Raw genomic sequence first — 18,062 nt, forward strand, 5'->3', positions numbered from 1 at the left:
ACTGATTTAAAGCCCTTGGAAAAATCACTTTACTTTTTCTTTGTTGTTGTCTTATTTTTGATTGTCGCTTACCGAAAATCAAACTTTGCAGCGATGTGATCAAACTCATCAAACTCTAGTTCCAGAAATGTGATCAAAAAAAAATAATAGAAATTTCAGTTCAAAAACTGAAATTTCAAAAAAATATCTACAATGCAGTGAAAACATTCAGATTGCAGTGTTTTGGGGTTTATTTTCCGATCTTATCAATAAAAATCACGTGTCGCAGATGCTCCAGACTAAGAAGGATCAGAGCAAGAGAGAGTATTACCACCAGATGCTCTCAAAATGCAGTCAGAAGGCTAGTTGGAAGGTCATCGGAGATGTCCTGGGGAAAAAAGGAACGTCTGATAAACCCACTGCTGTCTACGTGAATGGAGGAGGAATTACCACAGATATGAATACAGTCTGCAATGTCTTCAATGAATTCTTCTGCAATGTTGGTCATGATCTCGCAAACGCCATTCCGAGCGATCGAGCCATCAGTCGCTTTGGCACTCTGACCTCCCAGCCCCGCTCTATGGTCCTCACCCCCGCATCATACAACGAAGTTGTCGTGCTAATCAACCAGTTAGACGCGAAGAAGTGTGCAGGTCCTGATAACATTCCCGCGTCTTTCGTGAAAACGCATTTCGAATTATTTGCTCGACTACTGGTGGACACTTTCAACGAAATCATTCAAACTGGCCAGTATCCTGAGTGTTTGAAGGTTGCTCGTGTGGTACCTATCCACAAAGCAGGTGACAAGAAGGACGTTAACAACTATCGGCCCATTTCGACTCTCTCAGTACTGGACAAACTGATCGAGAAATTGATTGTCTGCCGGATAATGAAATATGCGATCCGTCGGAAGGTCCTCTACACTCACCAGTATGGCTTCAGAACAGGTTCGAGTACATTGACAGCTACAAGTGATCTTGTTGAGGAAATTTACTCCACATTGGACTCCAAGATGTTGGCTGCGACGCTCTTCATCGATCTCAAGAAAGCCTTCGACACGATCGACCATGAACTGCTAGCACTCAAGCTGGAGTTTTATGGTATTAGAGGAACACCGCTGGCGTTAATCAAAAGCTACTTACGAGGAAGATTGCAGTATGTTTCCATTGGGGAGCACACCAGTGAACGACGTCCCATCAGTATTGGAGTTCCCCAGGGGAGCAATCTGGGCCCGCTGCTGTTCTTGTTGTTTATAAACGACATTAGTAAGCTGAAACTTAACGGGAAAACGCGGCTCTTTGCTGACGACACGTCGGTATTTTACCGAGGAAAGGACTGTGCTGAACTGCAACACAAGATTGCAGAAGACATCACTTTGCTCAACGCGTACTTCAGGTCGAATGTGCTGTCCCTGAACCTAGGGAAGACTAAGTTCATGATCTTCCACACACCAAGGCGAACAATTCCTGACCACCCACCTTTGACTGTTGATGGGCAAACGATTGAAGAAGTCTCCAGTTACCCGTTCCTTGGTCTAATTCTTGACAGCACCATGGGGTGGAAACCTCATATAACTGCCCTTAAAAGCAAGCTAAGCTCACTTTGTGGAATCTTCTGGAGAATTGCTGCGTTTATTCCATACCCACAAATGAAGATGCTGTACTTTTCCCTGGTACACTCACGAATCCAGTACCTGATTGCCAACTGGGGCTCAGCATGCAAAACCGATCTGCGTGGCCTTCAAGTTCTTCAAAACCGCTGCTTGAAGATCATCTCGCGGAAACCAGCATTATTCCCCACCACTGCCCTGTACTCGGACATGACGGATTCGGTGCTGCCATTGAAAGCACTGTACGAGCTTCAAACGACGGTGCAAATTCGCAAATACTCAACGGACGCTACCCAGCACCACAACTTCAAGCTACAAGTCAGAGTCTCGTCTCGGACCACCCGCCAACAAGGAGAGTTTGTTCTGGATCGGCCATACAGCGAGTTTGGAAGGAAAAAATTTACCTATTTTGGAGGCAAACTGTACAACGCTCTATCCCGTGAATGCAAACAATCACCAACCCTGGCTGTCTTCAACAAGGGAATGGTGGAAAGAGAGGAATCACAAATCCGTATAAATAATTTCAAGATTTTTCAGGTGTAAACCGAAAACGCGATCAAAAATTAAAGTGGAAGAATAAGGCTTTTAACTGCTTATTTAATTGTCGGTGTACAGGACGCCGCACTGTTTATTCATTTTCTGACGTCCATTCAATTTTGCAGTCCAAACCCAGTCATTGAATTGGAAAAATAAAATTCTTTTTCAAATTTTCTTTTCTTGATTTGTGTGCACCTACGTCGAAGACCAAGATTGTTTACTTTTTGCTCTTTGGTCTGACAGTCTTGGTCTGACAGATTTGGTCTGTCAGCTTTATCATGGATTTTGGTCTGGTCTAGGCGAGGGATAGGACACAGCACCTTCCTGGTCTTCAAGCGTCGTTTGACGATCATCATCAAGCAGAATATCCACCAATATGTTTGATACACCACTTATGCCTCTGTTTACGTTTCGTTTCATGCCACCGCCGCCCACCGCCACCCAACGTCGCCCACCGCCACCCATCGCCGCCCATCGCCCACCGCCCAACGCCCATCGCCACCCATCGCCACCCCTCACCATCACACGCCACTAACTTGAACAAACCAAGCTGTCCCGTAACAAAAAAAATGTATCTTAAAAAATCCTAAATAGTTGTTAAGTAGTTTAGCACTGCCTTAAAGGAGCTCTGGCTCACTGGCACGTGCTGCAGTATTAATGAAAAATGTAAAGATCGATGAAAAGATGAGAGGGCATGTAGCCCTACTCCATAAAAAAAGAAATAATCAGAATATCAGAATATGAAAAATAAGACAAACCGAGCCTAACTCCGAATGGAGTAGGTGAATGTTCCAACTTCCAGTTGGATGTGCGTAATTCGGTCTTTTAAAAATTAAAAAAAAAAAAAAAAAAATGTCACAATTTGGTCTGAAATAAATGAGTAAAGAAAATTCTCTATTTGCAGATCTTTTCAGAAGTTATGCTTGATTTTAAGATTTAGAAAATATTTTTTTTCATGTTTGGCTTTTCTTTAAAGAGTTTTTTAAAAGTAAAAAAAAGTATTTTTTTTCTTATGACTCCCATGAAGAGTATCGGGGCCGCATTTACAAAGCGGCTTCAGTGGCCGGGATTTGAACCCCGATCTTCCGCTTACAAAGGCGGAAGCGCTACCCACTAGGCTACGTGGCTCGGTCAGAGTTTTTTTTAAATGCAAAAAAACCAAAAGAATTAATTCGGGGTTAAGAATGATTTATTTAATTTTTTGGATCTTCTTTTTTTAATCTTGTCTCTGGGACGAAAATTTCTAATCACAACCTACAACTTTGCCGGAAACACCAAATCAATCAGAAAATTCCTTAAATAGAATCGCATACAGTCTTATTTTTGACTGTCGAGCATTTTCCCTAAACTACTCTACACAGCAAAAAATCCGACATTTAATATTACACACTGCATGTACAATTTTGGCAAACACAAAAAAAAATGATGTATGAAATGCTGTATGGATAAACGCATATATGAGCTTGACATTTCGGTCAAGTTGGTTTCCCATACTGATGGGCTACATATGTCAAGTTGTAAAATTACATAAAATTGCATAAAATAATGCAATATTTATTTTACACACAGGCCTTTTACACGCAGCTGGATTACTACTTTTTTAGCTGTGTAGTGGATTTTGAATTTTAAATCCAATTTTAAATGATGAAATATTGAGAAAATGCATTTGGTAGTTTTGGTAATCAATATTTATATAAAGCTAATTTACAGTCAAATGTTTATAAGGCCGCTGCAAATTCAAGTTGAGTTAAATATTTATTGAAAAACTAGAAATATTAATCCATTTGTTGATAAATGGAAAAGGATTTTCAAACTCCACATAGTTACTTTACAGTAAGATTCATTAAACAAGATCATGTTTACATCGGACATATTGCACCCCTGACTTAAACAAAACTGAGGGTGGTTCCACCCAAGTTGATGTTCACCAAACTTCTTGAATACGTGTTAAGCACAGACCACGTGTTCTGAAAATGCATTGCATTTTACCGGCGTTTCGTCGGAACAACGTAGTCTCAAAAGTGTACACTAAGCAACACACAAGTAATACTACCGAACGTCTCCCTCAAACGCAGGTGTTTTGCCGGTCGATACCACACACAACCCAAGATACTGAACATACACTTATGAGCAGTGACTTCGACGTCGAACATTGTGGGAGAAAACGTCCAAAACTTGCATCGCAGTACCAGTCGCGGTTTATCAGTCCGTTCGAGCGGATCGTTCGTCGTTTTGTTTCTAGGGTAGGAAGCACACAAGACCCTGTAGCATACACCTGCAACAAGACTACACGTTTCGTTTTATTACCGGGAGAACAAGTAAATGCCGATCGTGAACATTTTTGCATTACCTCATTTCCGTTCTAGAATGTTGTGTGTGTGTATTTTTGTTCGCAGGATTTGTGTCTAATTCACGAGTAGTTGCGATATGCCCGCACTGATGTAAAATATACCAAGTGTGATAAGGGAATAATTACACAGCAAGTATCAGTCACTGCGCTGAAGTTGATAGTTTGATGTTGTTCAAACAGTCTGCAAGCTCATCATAATACATTCAGATGTTGGCGAAGTGTTCAAAGAGTTGAATTCAGTTCAAGGTCCTTCTTAACGCCACATCGTAAGCAAATTGTACCAATTTTCTTCTCTTTGGAGCATATCTGGTGGCACTCTTGCAGCAAGTTACGAAACGTGGCTCGGAGAACTGATTCGGCATTAAACGTGAACCGGTTAAGTATCGAAAAAAAAACGCGACGTACGCGAACGTGTGACCTCGTGGACCTTGTCTGGGCAGGTTGCACAGATTGTATGCTGTAGCTAAAGAAGCTGACCATTCATTCACCCTGAAACTATATACTTTCGATTAACACTATGCACGTAATCTTGTGATGAAAGTTGAACTGGAAAAATCCCCTGTCGTGTGTCGTCAGTGAACAAACAAATCTGAAATGACCCAAACGCGTTGAAAGTGCTAGAGTCTAGATTCACTGATAAGATAACATCATTACGATCCCGTATCGGACAAAGCAGGAAAGCAGTGATAAACGTGAAAATAGCACACACTTTGTTCTAGTGTACACCAATTTTAGTGACCTGCGCATGACTTTACATTGGACGTCGCTAATTGGCTTTACTTCCACAGGTCTTCACTAAACCGTCAAGATGTCGCTCAGTACAAGTGCTAATTTCATCAAGTATCTCCTATTTCTGTTCAACTTCATATTCGTGGTAAGTATTGCCTTCAGCTCAATCAATCCATACAGCTTGAGAAATCACACACAAACATATCCTCACCGTAGATCACCGGCATCACGATTATGGCCGTTGGACTGACCGTCCAAGGAGCGTACCACAACTTCCGGGAAATCCTGGACCCCCAGTTCTTCAGCGTACCCACGTTCCTGGTGGTGATCGGTAGCTTCATCTTCGTGATCGCATTCTTCGGATGCTGTGGAGCGTACAAGGAGAACTACTGCATGACGTTGACCGTAAGCCAATCGATCAAACTACAAACCCTCGAAACTAACCCACAAAGCGATTTCGCAGTTCTCGATCCTGCTGATTCTGATCTTTATTCTGGAACTGGCGGCCGGTATCAGTGGCTATGTTCTGCGAAACGAAACCTACAATCTGCTCACGTCTACGATGCAGAGCTCGATGAAGCAGTACGGCGGAGCCACCAACAAGGAGATTACGATCATTTGGGATGAGATCCAGGTTGATGTGAGTATCGTTGGTTTTCCTGCATTATTTTTGAAATGACACTCAATTTTCTAGTTGTTGCATAAATTCAGGATGACCACTCAAATCCCATTTTCAAATTCACTATTTTTTGCCGACTTTAAATCAAGCCAATCCAAATTTTGATTCAATTTGTCCCGTCTAGAGGGTGACGAGCGGGAAATCCCGGGAAAAAAATTCCCGGGAAATCGTCAATTTTTGGACCTCTCAATTCCCGGGAAATTCGGTCGAGACTCCCGGGAAATTTAATACTTATAAATTTCGAAGCAAAATTATATAAACTAATCTGAAAATTATTTGAAAGTTCTAAATTGTTTAGAATATTGGAAGTTCAATGTTCGTTGTCCAAGTTCGAATAAACCAATGCTTCTCTGATCTTCTTAATCAAAAAGTTTAAAATTTGACTTGTCGAAAATTCCAATAACTATAATTGAGAGAAGCCAAAAAAAAGAATTTGGACCCCAGAATTTATCTTGAAGCATACTTAGCAGTTACACCCCAAAAATGAAATCTAAAGTTTTTTTAAAATTATTTTTATTTATTATTTCTAAGAAGGAAAAGCTTTTTCAAAATCAGTTCAATTTCCATATCCTCTCTCGAGCATAGCAGTCCTCATAATCTGTTTTTTTAATTCCCTAGGGTAATTTCGCTGTATCAAGGTAATTTCCTTTTTTGACGTCAAAAAGTCATTCTGTGTTTCACGTCACCTCAATATTCAATTATATTTTGGAAAAAAAAACACTCTATCAATCTTTGTAAACTTAAGGTCCACCAATTGTGAACATTCGGATTTTCTTGATAACTGTAAATATTTCTTCAATTAATATTTACAGTTGACCTTTAAAAGGAAAAAAAAACAAGTTTAAATTGTTGTTTTAAGCAGTTGTTAATCATATTGCAAATATCCCGGTACTGGAAAATTATATATGGGTCATTCCATCTCAACTGTGCACGAAAAAGTGCGAATTTGAAAATTACCCTCTCCGATCCTGCTCAAATTTGGCAGAGCTGTTGATACTATCAAAACATGCAAGAATCCCGAATTTCATCCAAATCGACTTTTTGGCGATTTTTGACCAAACCTCCTAGTTTCAAACGACAATAACTCAGGAACCACAAATCTTAGAGGGTCGGTCTTAGACTCAATTTTGAAGGAAATTGGACGTAGAATCCATTTCCGTGATCAAAATTTTGATTAATTTATTTTTTTCTACCTGTATTGCGCAATTGAAAACATGAAACGGTCGTATCTCAAAACACCCCAACTTATTTTTTTTATTTGACCTCACCATCGTGTTCCCCGGCCAATTTTACATAAGAATCACTTATCGACAAAAATGAATATGTTTCGTTCCAGAGATATCGAATTTTAAAGTTTTGTGTTTTCGAGATTACCTACATCAGCTTCATTCGCCACATCTGCTAGAAGCACACAGGCGGGCTGATCAATAACTGCTACCTGGTGTTCTGGGAGATGATTAATTTAATTTATATTTTTATAATTTTACGCAAATAGTTATTCATATAGCTAATACCTAGAAATTCTAGTATGTTTGGCAGGTTAAGTCCTCGCTCCTAGTTTCGTCCAATTTACTCATTTGCACTATTTAAACAACAAATTTTGCAAAACTTTTGATAGAAACTTGCTTGTTCACTTATTATTGAGCTATTTATCACTCGATTGAATGCCAAAGCGCTGATATGGCAACAGTAGAGGTACGCTGGAATTAGATGCTGTTCCCTCTCTTGATCAATCTATTTTTGTGAAAGGAATATTTATTGGGTAATTTTACGTGTTGTTTTTGTTTTAGAGTACCTCCGAGGCCATGACTAGGGCCTTTATCATGGGCGGTAGCAAAATAGTGCCATTCAGCAAAAACCCCAAAACCTGCTTTATTATTATTATTATTATTACCGTAAACTTGGGTCAATCGGGACACATGGGGCGAATTGGGACAGCAGTTTTAACCATGTTGGAGCACAATATTTTGATTTTTCTTGTTGGTTTCGGTTAGAACAGACTCAGACCAACAAAATGTGTACATCCATTTCCAAATTTAAAAGCTTTAAGTGCTCTAAAAACTGCTGTCCCTATTCAGACTGTAGTCCCGATTCGCCCCAGATTACGGTATTATTATAGTTTATTAGTGACACTTTACCATAATTTGGCAAATCCGATTTATGATTTAAAAGATTGATCATATTAAATCAATTTTTATATTGTGAGCCAGCTCCATTTAATTAAAAGAACCCAAGATTGATATAAGAAAAAATACTGTTGTTCGGACGGTGTCGAAATCATCGCAACTAAATTAGGGGGATTAGCCGCTTTGCAGCAGATCAAACTTTGTGATTTTCTTACATTTTTCAGTTTTATACTTTCCATAAATCCTTTTCCTGCTCCTTGTGATCGTCCTTCACTAGAGTACAACGTATACACAAATTTTATAAATTTTAGTTCATATTTTTTACTCAGTAATGTATCGTGCATTTATTGTTCAGTGTTACTAAAAAAAGTAAATCTTTCCCAGTTCCTGAGGGGAACACCCTTGAAGAGTATCGGGGCCGGCATTTACAAAGCGGATTCAGTGGCAGTTTCATTCTCAACTTAATGTTAACATGTTAAGGTTAATGTTAACATTCCATAGGTCGCCTCCTAAGGTGTCGTGATAAGGTCCAGTTTGTGACGATACACTACCTTCCCTTTACTAAGCAATCAATTCCAGAAGGGAAAAGATCACCAGTTGTGTTGGTCCGAGCCGGGATTTGAACCTCGATCTACCGCTTACGAGGCGGAAGCGTTACCACTGGGCTACGTGGCTCGGTCAAGTTCAGTGTTACTAACAAGATTAATTGCATTTTCCTGCTCGCTCCGTCGGAATCTAATTCTGCCCTTTACTGTGCGCGTTATTGCTCTGTCCTATGGGTTAGCACAGAAATTCACTTCATTCATTGTTTTTGAGCACATTCGTGATTCAACTCCAGTTTCCTACAGTGTTATACAGTCAATTTTTGTCCAATTTGATAAAGATTATTTATGATGAAATATTATTTCAATAAATGGGCAGGTAGCAGTTATTGATCAGCCCGCCTGTGTGCTTCTAGCAGATGCGGCGAATGAAGCTGATGTAGGTAATAGGATGTAACAAAACCACACTTTTTTGCGGGCATTTCAGGGGATGATCCCCTAGGTGTACTGAGTCAGAATCCCAAATATGAGCTCGATTGGTTGCGACAGGACCTGGCGCTCCGGCTTCAAAGTTTAAATGGGATTTAACCCGTAAAATCGGTGCGTTTTGGTTTTTGCCCTTTTTGAGTCCTTCAACGATTTTTGGATTTTTCAAAACCTCATGAGCTTATAGTTTGTGTTCCAGGGTACAACTTTGCCGAAGACTGCGAAGAGATTTGACCGCTCAGAAAAATGGTACAGAATTTACAAAATCTTTTCTCTTGTTTTTCTGATAACGTAAAACATGTTCTGGCAACACTCGCTTTTGATGCGCGCTTTCGGCAAACTATGCAACGCATGCTACGGTGCGTCGCGATGCGTCGGCATGTATTTGTCCAGCGTCGTTTTGTTGTTTTTGTTGTTGTGATTGTTGAGAACGAAAGTTCTTATGGAACTGCAACAAGCTCTCCAGTTGACTCTCAGGGTTCAGTTGGAACCGATTCTAAACCTTGCTCGAGTGCAACCTAACGCGGCTGTCTTGAAAGCGCTTTATTACGCACGGATGTTGTGTGCATTTTGAATTTTCCGTATTCCGGAAGATATTTCGAGATACACGCATTTTAGTGAGAGTTTTCACTCGCTTCGTAATCAATCAAAGAGTTATAGCAATTTGGCAATAAAATCGGTCATAAACAAATTAATGTATTGCATTGACAACATTAGTAAACACTATTTTCATACAGCAGACTTCTCTGGCTAGATATTTTGCGAATTCATTAGACACCAATTGCACTATGTTCGAGCATAGGTTCGCTAATATGTCTCCCGGCACCACAATTGGTCGCGACGAAAAAGGTCCACACGGAGACAGGGCCAGGTGGGCTTAGAACTAAATCCTGCGATTCACTGCCAAATAGAATACCGGAATCTACGACAGATTAAAAGAGCAGCACCGGTGATCAAATCCTCCGGCACCAACGAAAACATAAGCACAACATCCAAATAAAGCATTTTCTTTCCATGTGTCAAACTTTGACCGTTGTACGCTGGATGTTTTCTCGCTGCTATAGTTACGACGCCTGGCTCTGGATGCGCGCGTTCAAAGAAAGTGTTGCCAATACTAATCAAACAAATTAATGGCAAAAAGTTTTTTTATTTTCAAATCATTGTACAAGCAGTACTAATTATCAAATCTCTTCACAGTCTTCGGCAAAGTTGTGCCCTGAAACTTAAACTATAAGCTCATGAGGTTTTTGAAAAATCCAAAAATCGTTGAAGGCCTCAAAAATGGCAAAAACCAAAACGCACCGATTTTACGGGTTAAATCCCATTTAAACTTTAAAGCCGGAGCGCCAGGTCCTGTCGCAACCAATCGTGCTCATATTTGGGATTCTGACTCAGTACACCTAGGGGATCATCCCCTGAAATGCCCGCAAAAAAATTTGGTTTTGTTACATCCTAGTAGGTAATCTCGAAAACACAAAACTTTAAAATTCGATATCTCTGGAACGAAACATATTCATTTTTGTCGATAAGTGATTCTTATGTAAAATTGGCCGGGGAACACGATGGTGAGGTCAAATAAAAAAAATAAGTTGGGGTGTTTTGAGATACGACCGTTTCATGTTTTCAATTGCGCAATACAGGTAGAAAAAATAAATTAATCAAAATTTTGATCACGGAAATGGATTCTACGTCCAATTTCCTTCAAAATTGAGTCTAATACCGACCCTCTAAGATTTGTGGTTCCTGAGTTACTGTCGTTTGAAACTAGGAGGTTTGGTCAAAAATCGCCAAAAAGTTGATTTTTTGGGGAGGTACAAAAATGGAGGGGGTGGTCCGATTTGGATGAAATTCGGGATTCTTGCATGTTTTGATAGTATCAACAGCCCTGCTAAATTTGAGCAGGATCGGAGAGGGTAATTTTCAAATGCTGTTCCGCTTCAGATGGAATGACCCTAGCTATTTTTTTTTACTTCACAAAAATCTAATTAGTAGTTAATGCAACCAGCTTGTGAAGCTTTTGAAAAATCACTCAGTGCGAAAAAAGATTCGTTAACATTTTAAACTTCAATTTTGAGTCCCAAATAGCACAAGAAACGATCTTGTATTCGAAAATTCAGGAAAAAAATATCAAAAGGTAGATATCGTTCCTAAGATAAAAAAAAGATACTGAAGTTAACGTTCCCTAGAATAAATATGAATTAAATGTAACTTTATTGATTGGAAAGAAAACAATATTATTACATTTCCTTCTAAATTATTGCCACTATTGGTATAGAATAAACTCCTGGGTCCCGGGAATTCCCGGGAAATGGCCAAATTCAACTCTCCATTCCCGGGAAATTGAATATCTCGAGAATCGTCACCCTATAGTCCAGTGTTTCTCAACCGGTGAGGAATTCCCCCCTGGGAGGGAATTTGGCCGTTCTTGGGGGAATGACGATGTAATGGAAATCCAATGCGTATTTGTAAAAATATAAATCTATGGTTGTATTTAAATAACATGTGAAGTTCACAATATATATTTTAAATATATGGGAATTTCTGTGATAAAATACAACAGCAATTTTTATTTTTTTTTATCTTTGCAGGTGTTTCAAAAATATAGCTAACAAAACCTAAAATTCAAAAAAGTTTACTCCTTGAAATTGTTCTGAATAATACCATCATTTTTTTTTAAACATTTGCATTCTCTCAAACATGAGCAAATTTTGAAGAATGGAATTTCATAAATAATTTTACAAAAAATAACATTATTTTAAACATGAGCATATTTTGTTATAAATTTCAAAAAATAGCTTTACTAATATTTTTTTGAAATAAATTCAAGCTAAATTTCATTTCCTTTCAAAATGAGAATGTTTTGAAAATATTTTTATTTTATGTCAATTTTGCTTTGGTTTTGTTAAGTTTAGTTTTTCTTTAAACTGGGAAGCTTTTTATAAAATATATTTGTGAAGTTTTGCGTTGATTCGTTTTTTTCGAACATTATTCAAATTAATTCCTGGGAGTTTTTGCATCGTTTTGGGCAAAATTCCATTACTTTGAAAAATAATCGAGCATCAAATATTAGTTTTTTTGTAAAATTTATATGAAGTCTATTTTGTCTTTTTCTTTAAATAAAATATCAGTCATGATTTCTGTCTGTGATTGATAAAAACTAAAACTGTTAGTGTTTATAATATTGCAACATACAGGAACATTTATAAAAAGATTATAATAAAAAGATTTTTCGGGAGCTTTTGCATTTCATTAAATATGAACAGATAATAAAAATGCATTTTAAAAATGCTGCAAGTATGTGTAAATTGTTGCGAGTGAAGAAAAAATTAAATGTTGTGAAAAATTTAAAGTTTCTGCAAACATTAATACCAAAATTATGACATTTGTGCGATGATACCCATTAGTTGGGGGGGAATGATGTTCCTGAAATTCAGCCAAGGGGGAATGGATCAATAAAGGTTGAGAACCACTGCTCTAGTCCCGTCACTTAAAAAACATGTAAAAACTTTTCAATCTATACAAAATAAATTATATAGCGTGATGAATTTCTAATCAAATGAAGGCTCTTTAAACATAAAAAAGACGTAAAACTTCAGATAAAAAACATTATAAATATAGCTGAGGGACAAAAACTTGAATTAAAATTTGTTCCAATTTTATTTGCAATTTCATTTATTAGATATTTTCCAAGCGTGAACAAGTTTTTTTTTACTTTTTCGCTAAGAATAAAAAACGTTTGGACTTAATTCGATATTTCCGTTTTCCGATAATCAAAAATCAAGCTTCACCTTTAATTAGGTATGTAGCCATAAATCTCAAAAAAAGTTAAAAGAAATCAAACGTACAACTAATAATCTCAAAAAAAGTTAAAAGAAATCAAACGTTTGCAAACAATATTTGCAATGACTAAAAAAAATTGCTTGAATATTTAGCACAAAAAAAAACTATAGCCAAACTGAAGATTGAATTATTTTTCAAATATTTAAGCAATGTGCCAAAATGAAACAGAATCATACACAGTTCAAAATTGTGTAAATTAGGAAGGTAAAATATTAACTTTTTTATGATGTAATATTACCTCAATTTAGATTGAAAAAGTGACATTACACCAGAAAAGTGGTAAAATTACACATTTTTGCCTTTCTTACAAAAGAAAGGTTTAAGGTTTGCTTTTGGAAAAACGCTTTTTTCAGAAATTTTTAAAAAAAATCGTGTCCGGCGGGAAATTACATACTAATTTGAAGGTTGTGCTCTTTCGATTGAATTTTGGCCCGAAACCCGGAACTCAAAACCTGATTTTTGAGAGCTCTTTTTCTAAAATACTTGTGCGATGTCTGTATCCGCTCTTAAAAATTTGTTTCTTCCATCATTGGAAAACCACTCGTAAAACCCAAAAATTTTATATTTCAAATTTGTAGCCGTGAGATCAGAGACGAACATTTTATTTTTCGATTCACAATTTTCGACCAGTTAATGTGGTCAAAGCCATTTTTAGAGGTATTTTTGGACAATTTTAATGGATTCCAACAGAATCATCCAAAATAGATTAGGATTTTTAATGTCATGTTTTTAATAGCCTTTTCATTCTCAAAAAGATTAAAAATGTGAAAGTGGCCTTAAATTTATAGTTAGATGGTAAAGACGATTTGACTGAAATTAATTTGAAAATGGTACAAAATATTTCCAAATTATATATTGCCGTTCTACGCATAATTGTCCCATGTTCAAAACAGTGCAACTGAGAAAAACGCGATTGAAATTTTTCGACCGATTTCTGTGTTTCTACGCATAATTGTCCCGTGAGTCCCTAATCGTCCCAATTAGCAGATTGTCACTCTTATTTGTGATTCTCTTTCCATACAACTGATAAACAAGACATAATGCTTAGTAAAACTAATGATTCCGCGTAAGAAAATACTTGGTAGGACAATTATGCGTAGAAGTTTAACGATGGAACAAACAGACTTGGTGTTGTTTTTAATGAGTTTCCGAACAAAGTACTAGATTTTATGTGATTTTCTTAAAAGACACATCAGACCAAACTTAAAAATGTCATAAACTCAAAATCGTCCAAAACTTACATATGGTACAATCATGCGTAGAACGGCAGTATAAGAGTCAAAAAACGTCCGGCCAAATCGGCTCTAATAGGTCTTTTAATTAAAACCTCGTTCCACGAGCTGAGTATTGAGCTTTGATCGTTGAAGTTTGTACGGGAAAAATCGAAAAAATGCATGGGCAAAAAATTCAAATCCCACCAAAAGGTTGCGTAAAATGTGTTGGATCATTGTCAAGTGTAAGATTTCTATGTAACATAAACTTCGAAAAACATGAGCAACGGCCTTATTCAAGGTTAATAAAATTTTCTACATGCAGGCCTTTTTAGAATATTTAAGATTTCAAGAGTCCCGTAAAATGTTCAAGATATTCAATGATTTGAGCGTGAAAAATCACTAAACCTACTCATTTTCATCCCCAGTTCGACTGCTGTGGCGTCGGCAAGTCCGACGACTGGATCGCGGCCAACGCCGAGCTCTTCAACGCCACGTCCCTGCCGATGTCGTGCTGCCGCAGCTCGCCGGGCGCCATCGGAATGGTCACCTGCCCGGACATGCCGGACAAGAAAACGCTGCGCCAAACCGGCTGCATCACCTCGTTCGGCGCGTTCATCAAATCGCACGCCGTCAGCCTAGGAGCGGCCGGAATCGTGCTGGCCGTGATACAGGTTGGGAGTGGGAACACTATTGGTTGGTATTTGAGGATGGTTAATTTGATATTTTTTTTTACTTTTTCAGTTCTTTGGAATCTTCTTCGCTTGCTATCTGGCAAAACAGATCAAGATGCAGAGTGGACACACAGGATTTTAAGAACGTCTTGAGTGTGACTTAAAAAATATGTTTTATGTGAAAAGTTTAAAATATGACATGAAATAAAAACCTTCTTTGCGGATTCGGTATTTTTTATCTAAATCTAAATATCACATCACACAATATATTGGTCACCCTATCGACCACGTGACAACGGTTCACCCTGCGTATCCTAGCAACGCCGCCAGGAAATGTTCCCAAACAAAAAATGAACACAAACAAGTTTCAAAAGTGACTAAAAAGACAAGTTTTAAAAAGTCTCCCTAAATTTAATCAAAAAACATACAATTTGAAGCAATTTCATCTTCCAAAAATCATGTTAAGACACAACAACACCAGCACGCTGCTGTGCGAGGAGCAATCAAAGTTTATCCTGGACCGCATTAGCACGGTAGAGAAGCACTTTGGCGAGCTTTGCGGAGCCTTTGCCGAGTTCACGCGTAAGCTGGCTCGGCTGCGGGACAAATCCGACGAGCTGGCCCACGTAACACAGGACTACTCGGGCTCGGAGAAGTACAACAAATCGCTCGCCACCGGATTGTCCAGCCTGTCGAAGGCCATCACGCTGATCGGGGACTTCCAGGACCTGGAGGTGAAGCGGTTGGAGAACCGGATCGTTTCCGAGCTGTCCCAGTACGAAATCGTGTGCAAACACTGCAAGGACAGCGTCAAGGATGCCATCGTGGTGCGGGACAAAGAACTGGCCAAACGCAAGCAGCTGGACCAGGCCAGAGCGAGGAACAACCGGGGCAAGAAGACGGCCAAGGATGCCGAGCTGATGAAGTCCAACCTGGAGGTGACCAAGAGTCTTAAGGAAATGGAGGAAATTGTGTCCAAATTCGAGAAGCAGAAGCTGTTGGACTTGAAGAATCTGCTGATGGACTTTGTCATGATCGAGCTGAAGTTCCACAGCAACGCCATTGAGGTTCTGTCCGCCACCTATCAGGACATATCCGACATTGACGAAAACCGTGACTATCAGGTGAGAGATTAATTCCTAAATTGCGTAACGAAAATTTACCTAACACAAATGTGAAACTTTCCCTCGCTATGCCTTCCACAAGGGAGTTCACAAGGAGCTTAAGAGACAGAACAGGGTAAAACACTATAAACTCAACTTCATCTAAGTCATAAAACTCAACTGTAATCAACACTAACCAACAACTTTAATCTATCTCCCAGCAATTCAAAAAGTACCTCCAGCAAGACGAACTTTCCGAGCGGTACTTTTTGCAGCGCATAAAGTCCCAGTCCATGGGCGCGCTAAGTTCGATGTTTGCGGCCACCGGCAGTTCCGGCGGAGGCCGACGCAACAAAAGTTTGAGCTCAAACTCGCTCAACTCGTCCCAGGAGCAGGAGGAGGAGGCTAGTGTACCGCCGAAGGACCCGTTGCAGATATTGGCCAGCGGAAGCAAGCACAAGGGTGGAAGTAGCGGCGGCGGCATTGGGAAGCGGGGCAAATCGCTGCGGCGGTCGACGGATTCGCTGGTAAGATGGGGATTATTTTCTATTTTTTTTTTTTAATTTGGTGTCAATGAATAATTCTTAATTCCAATGAATTTTCATTCATTCAAGGATTCTCCCAAACGAGACCTATCGGAAGATTCAAACACGACCACCGACGACAGCGACAGCGATACCGAGACCGACAGTGGAACCGACGATTCCGTCGAGAAGCCCCAGAAGAAGCAGCAGCAGCAGTCAAAACAGACCAAGGTTGATCCCAAGTTTACCATTATTAAGCTGAAAGATTACAACAATTGAGCATACAAGATATTTTAGTTCAACTCGTAATGTTTTCTATGTTTCTCTAGAATGTTGAAGAATCCCTCCCGAAACCACAAACCAACGGTGGTCGCCAACGTCCCATGAAGACGTTCGTTATTAAATCGATAAATGGAATTGTTCGGAACATTAAGATTTGAACGCATGACGAGTTACTCTGTGCTCTAAGATTGGAATTTGTATTTTCTTTTTGGCTTCCGCGTTCGTCCCAGTTTACTTGTTTGTAGATCCATATGTGTGTGTGTTTGTTTTTAGGTGGTTACAATAAAAACAGAAAAAAAAACTTATGTATTTTATCGATAAAGCCCAACCTTCTGCCAAATCATACCGATTAAGGGTGTCTCTTAATTTCTAACGCTTCTCCAAGGGGGGAAATCGCCTTTCAACTTAGGTTTACAGGCTGTACACTACATGACGTGTGGGGTGTTAGTCTTAACGTAAAATTAAAAGCATTCTAAGTTACTTGAAGTTGTTTCGAGTGGTCCGGGCGTGGACTCACTTCTCGCCTCCCTCGACGCCCGCCTGCTGCATCAGATCCGAAATGTTCTTCTCCAGGTCGTCTATCCTGTTGCCCATGTCGTCGATGCGCGAAATGATCTGGTCCGACATGGTCTGGAACTTGTCCTGGACGTTCTGCAGCAGATTTTGAACCTGGGAGATAATGCTCATTAAAGTATCTGCAAGCAGTAAATTTAAAAAAAAAACTCTTACGTAGATGGTCAACTCCTGGACGTTCTTGGGGTCCACATTGCTGCCAAGCGAGTAGGCCTCGGCGTCGCTGTCGATTTCGGGCTTCATTTCTGCCATGGTGGAAGGTCACACGTAAACACAAAGGAACGCTGTGCGAACGCTCGTGATTGTCGCGAAGTACTGATCGGATTTAGACGGGCACGATATTGGCTTTTAAAAGGGGGAGCAATGGACAGCAACACTCCTTTTTAACGATTAATAAAATATGCGCTTTGTTGCTTGGAGACTGCCAAAAACCGATTAATTATGGGGGGTGGAAATGTCAGATTGGGAGGTTTTTTTTATGTTTGACGTTTGCCGAAAAGATGGATTCTGCTGTAATTGGCAAGGAAAACGCACTACACTCTAAAAAAATGTTGGAATCAGTAGGATTCTGCACTGAAAACTCAACTATGGTACACTAAAACCCCCGTTTACGCGCAGGCGTTACGCTTTTTGTTTGGTTGATTTCTCGAAAACAGTGTAATGTTTTTACATTCTTTTGACAGCAATTGGGTACTAAAGCCCTATGTCAATTTTTATGTACAACGGTAAAAAACACGATTAAAAACCATTTCTGATCACTTTTTTTCATTTTAATGCAATTTTTTTTTTGACAAGACAACATTTTTTCGATGGATCAA

General features: G+C 39.1%; 3 protein-coding genes across 8 annotated transcripts; 2 read left to right on the forward strand and 1 right to left on the reverse strand.

The window, feature by feature from the left end:
• The first annotated feature begins 4,265 nt into the window (after positions 1-4,265).
• Positions 4,266-14,986, forward strand: LOC6044259 (CD63 antigen). Of its 5 annotated transcripts, none has more exons than XM_038256235.1 (6): positions 4,266-4,368; positions 5,264-5,349; positions 5,421-5,609; positions 5,668-5,844; positions 14,517-14,762; positions 14,833-14,986. In XM_038256235.1, exons 2-6 carry the CDS (start codon positions 5,284-5,286, stop codon positions 14,902-14,904), a joined length of 750 nt encoding a protein of 249 aa, XP_038112163.1. In that variant the 5' UTR covers positions 4,266-4,368; positions 5,264-5,283; the 3' UTR covers positions 14,905-14,986. The 5 variants fall into 5 exon arrangements, with proteins under 5 accessions (XP_038112163.1, XP_001861798.1, XP_038112165.1 ...); XM_001861763.2 differs by having other exon boundaries at positions 4,304-4,443; XM_038256237.1 differs by lacking the exon at positions 4,266-4,368 and adding an exon at positions 4,611-4,741.
• Positions 14,987-15,145: 159 nt separating this feature from the next.
• Positions 15,146-16,698, forward strand: LOC6044258 (protein FAM92A-A). 2 transcript variants are annotated; one of them, XM_038257182.1, is made up of 4 exons: positions 15,146-15,886; positions 15,969-16,001; positions 16,087-16,392; positions 16,480-16,698. In XM_038257182.1, the coding sequence occupies exons 1-4, from the start codon at positions 15,221-15,223 to the stop codon at positions 16,666-16,668; spliced, it is 1,194 nt and encodes a 397-aa protein (XP_038113110.1). In that variant the 5' UTR covers positions 15,146-15,220; the 3' UTR covers positions 16,669-16,698. The 2 variants fall into 2 exon arrangements, with proteins under 2 accessions (XP_038113110.1, XP_001861797.2); XM_001861762.2 differs by lacking the exon at positions 15,969-16,001.
• Positions 16,699-16,841: 143 nt separating this feature from the next.
• Positions 16,842-17,722, reverse strand: LOC6044257 (heat shock factor-binding protein 1). Its single transcript, XM_001861761.2, has 2 exons — positions 17,401-17,722; positions 16,842-17,340 (listed from the first exon to the last, which is right to left on the reverse strand). The coding sequence occupies exons 1-2, from the start codon at positions 17,494-17,496 to the stop codon at positions 17,185-17,187; spliced, it is 252 nt and encodes an 83-aa protein (XP_001861796.1). The 5' UTR covers positions 17,497-17,722; the 3' UTR covers positions 16,842-17,184.
• Between the last annotated feature and the right edge of the window lie 340 nt (positions 17,723-18,062).

This window comes from Culex quinquefasciatus, chromosome 2 (genome assembly GCF_015732765.1).
Source record: "Culex quinquefasciatus strain JHB chromosome 2, VPISU_Cqui_1.0_pri_paternal, whole genome shotgun sequence".
NCBI classification, from domain to species: domain Eukaryota; kingdom Metazoa; phylum Arthropoda; class Insecta; order Diptera; family Culicidae; genus Culex; species Culex quinquefasciatus.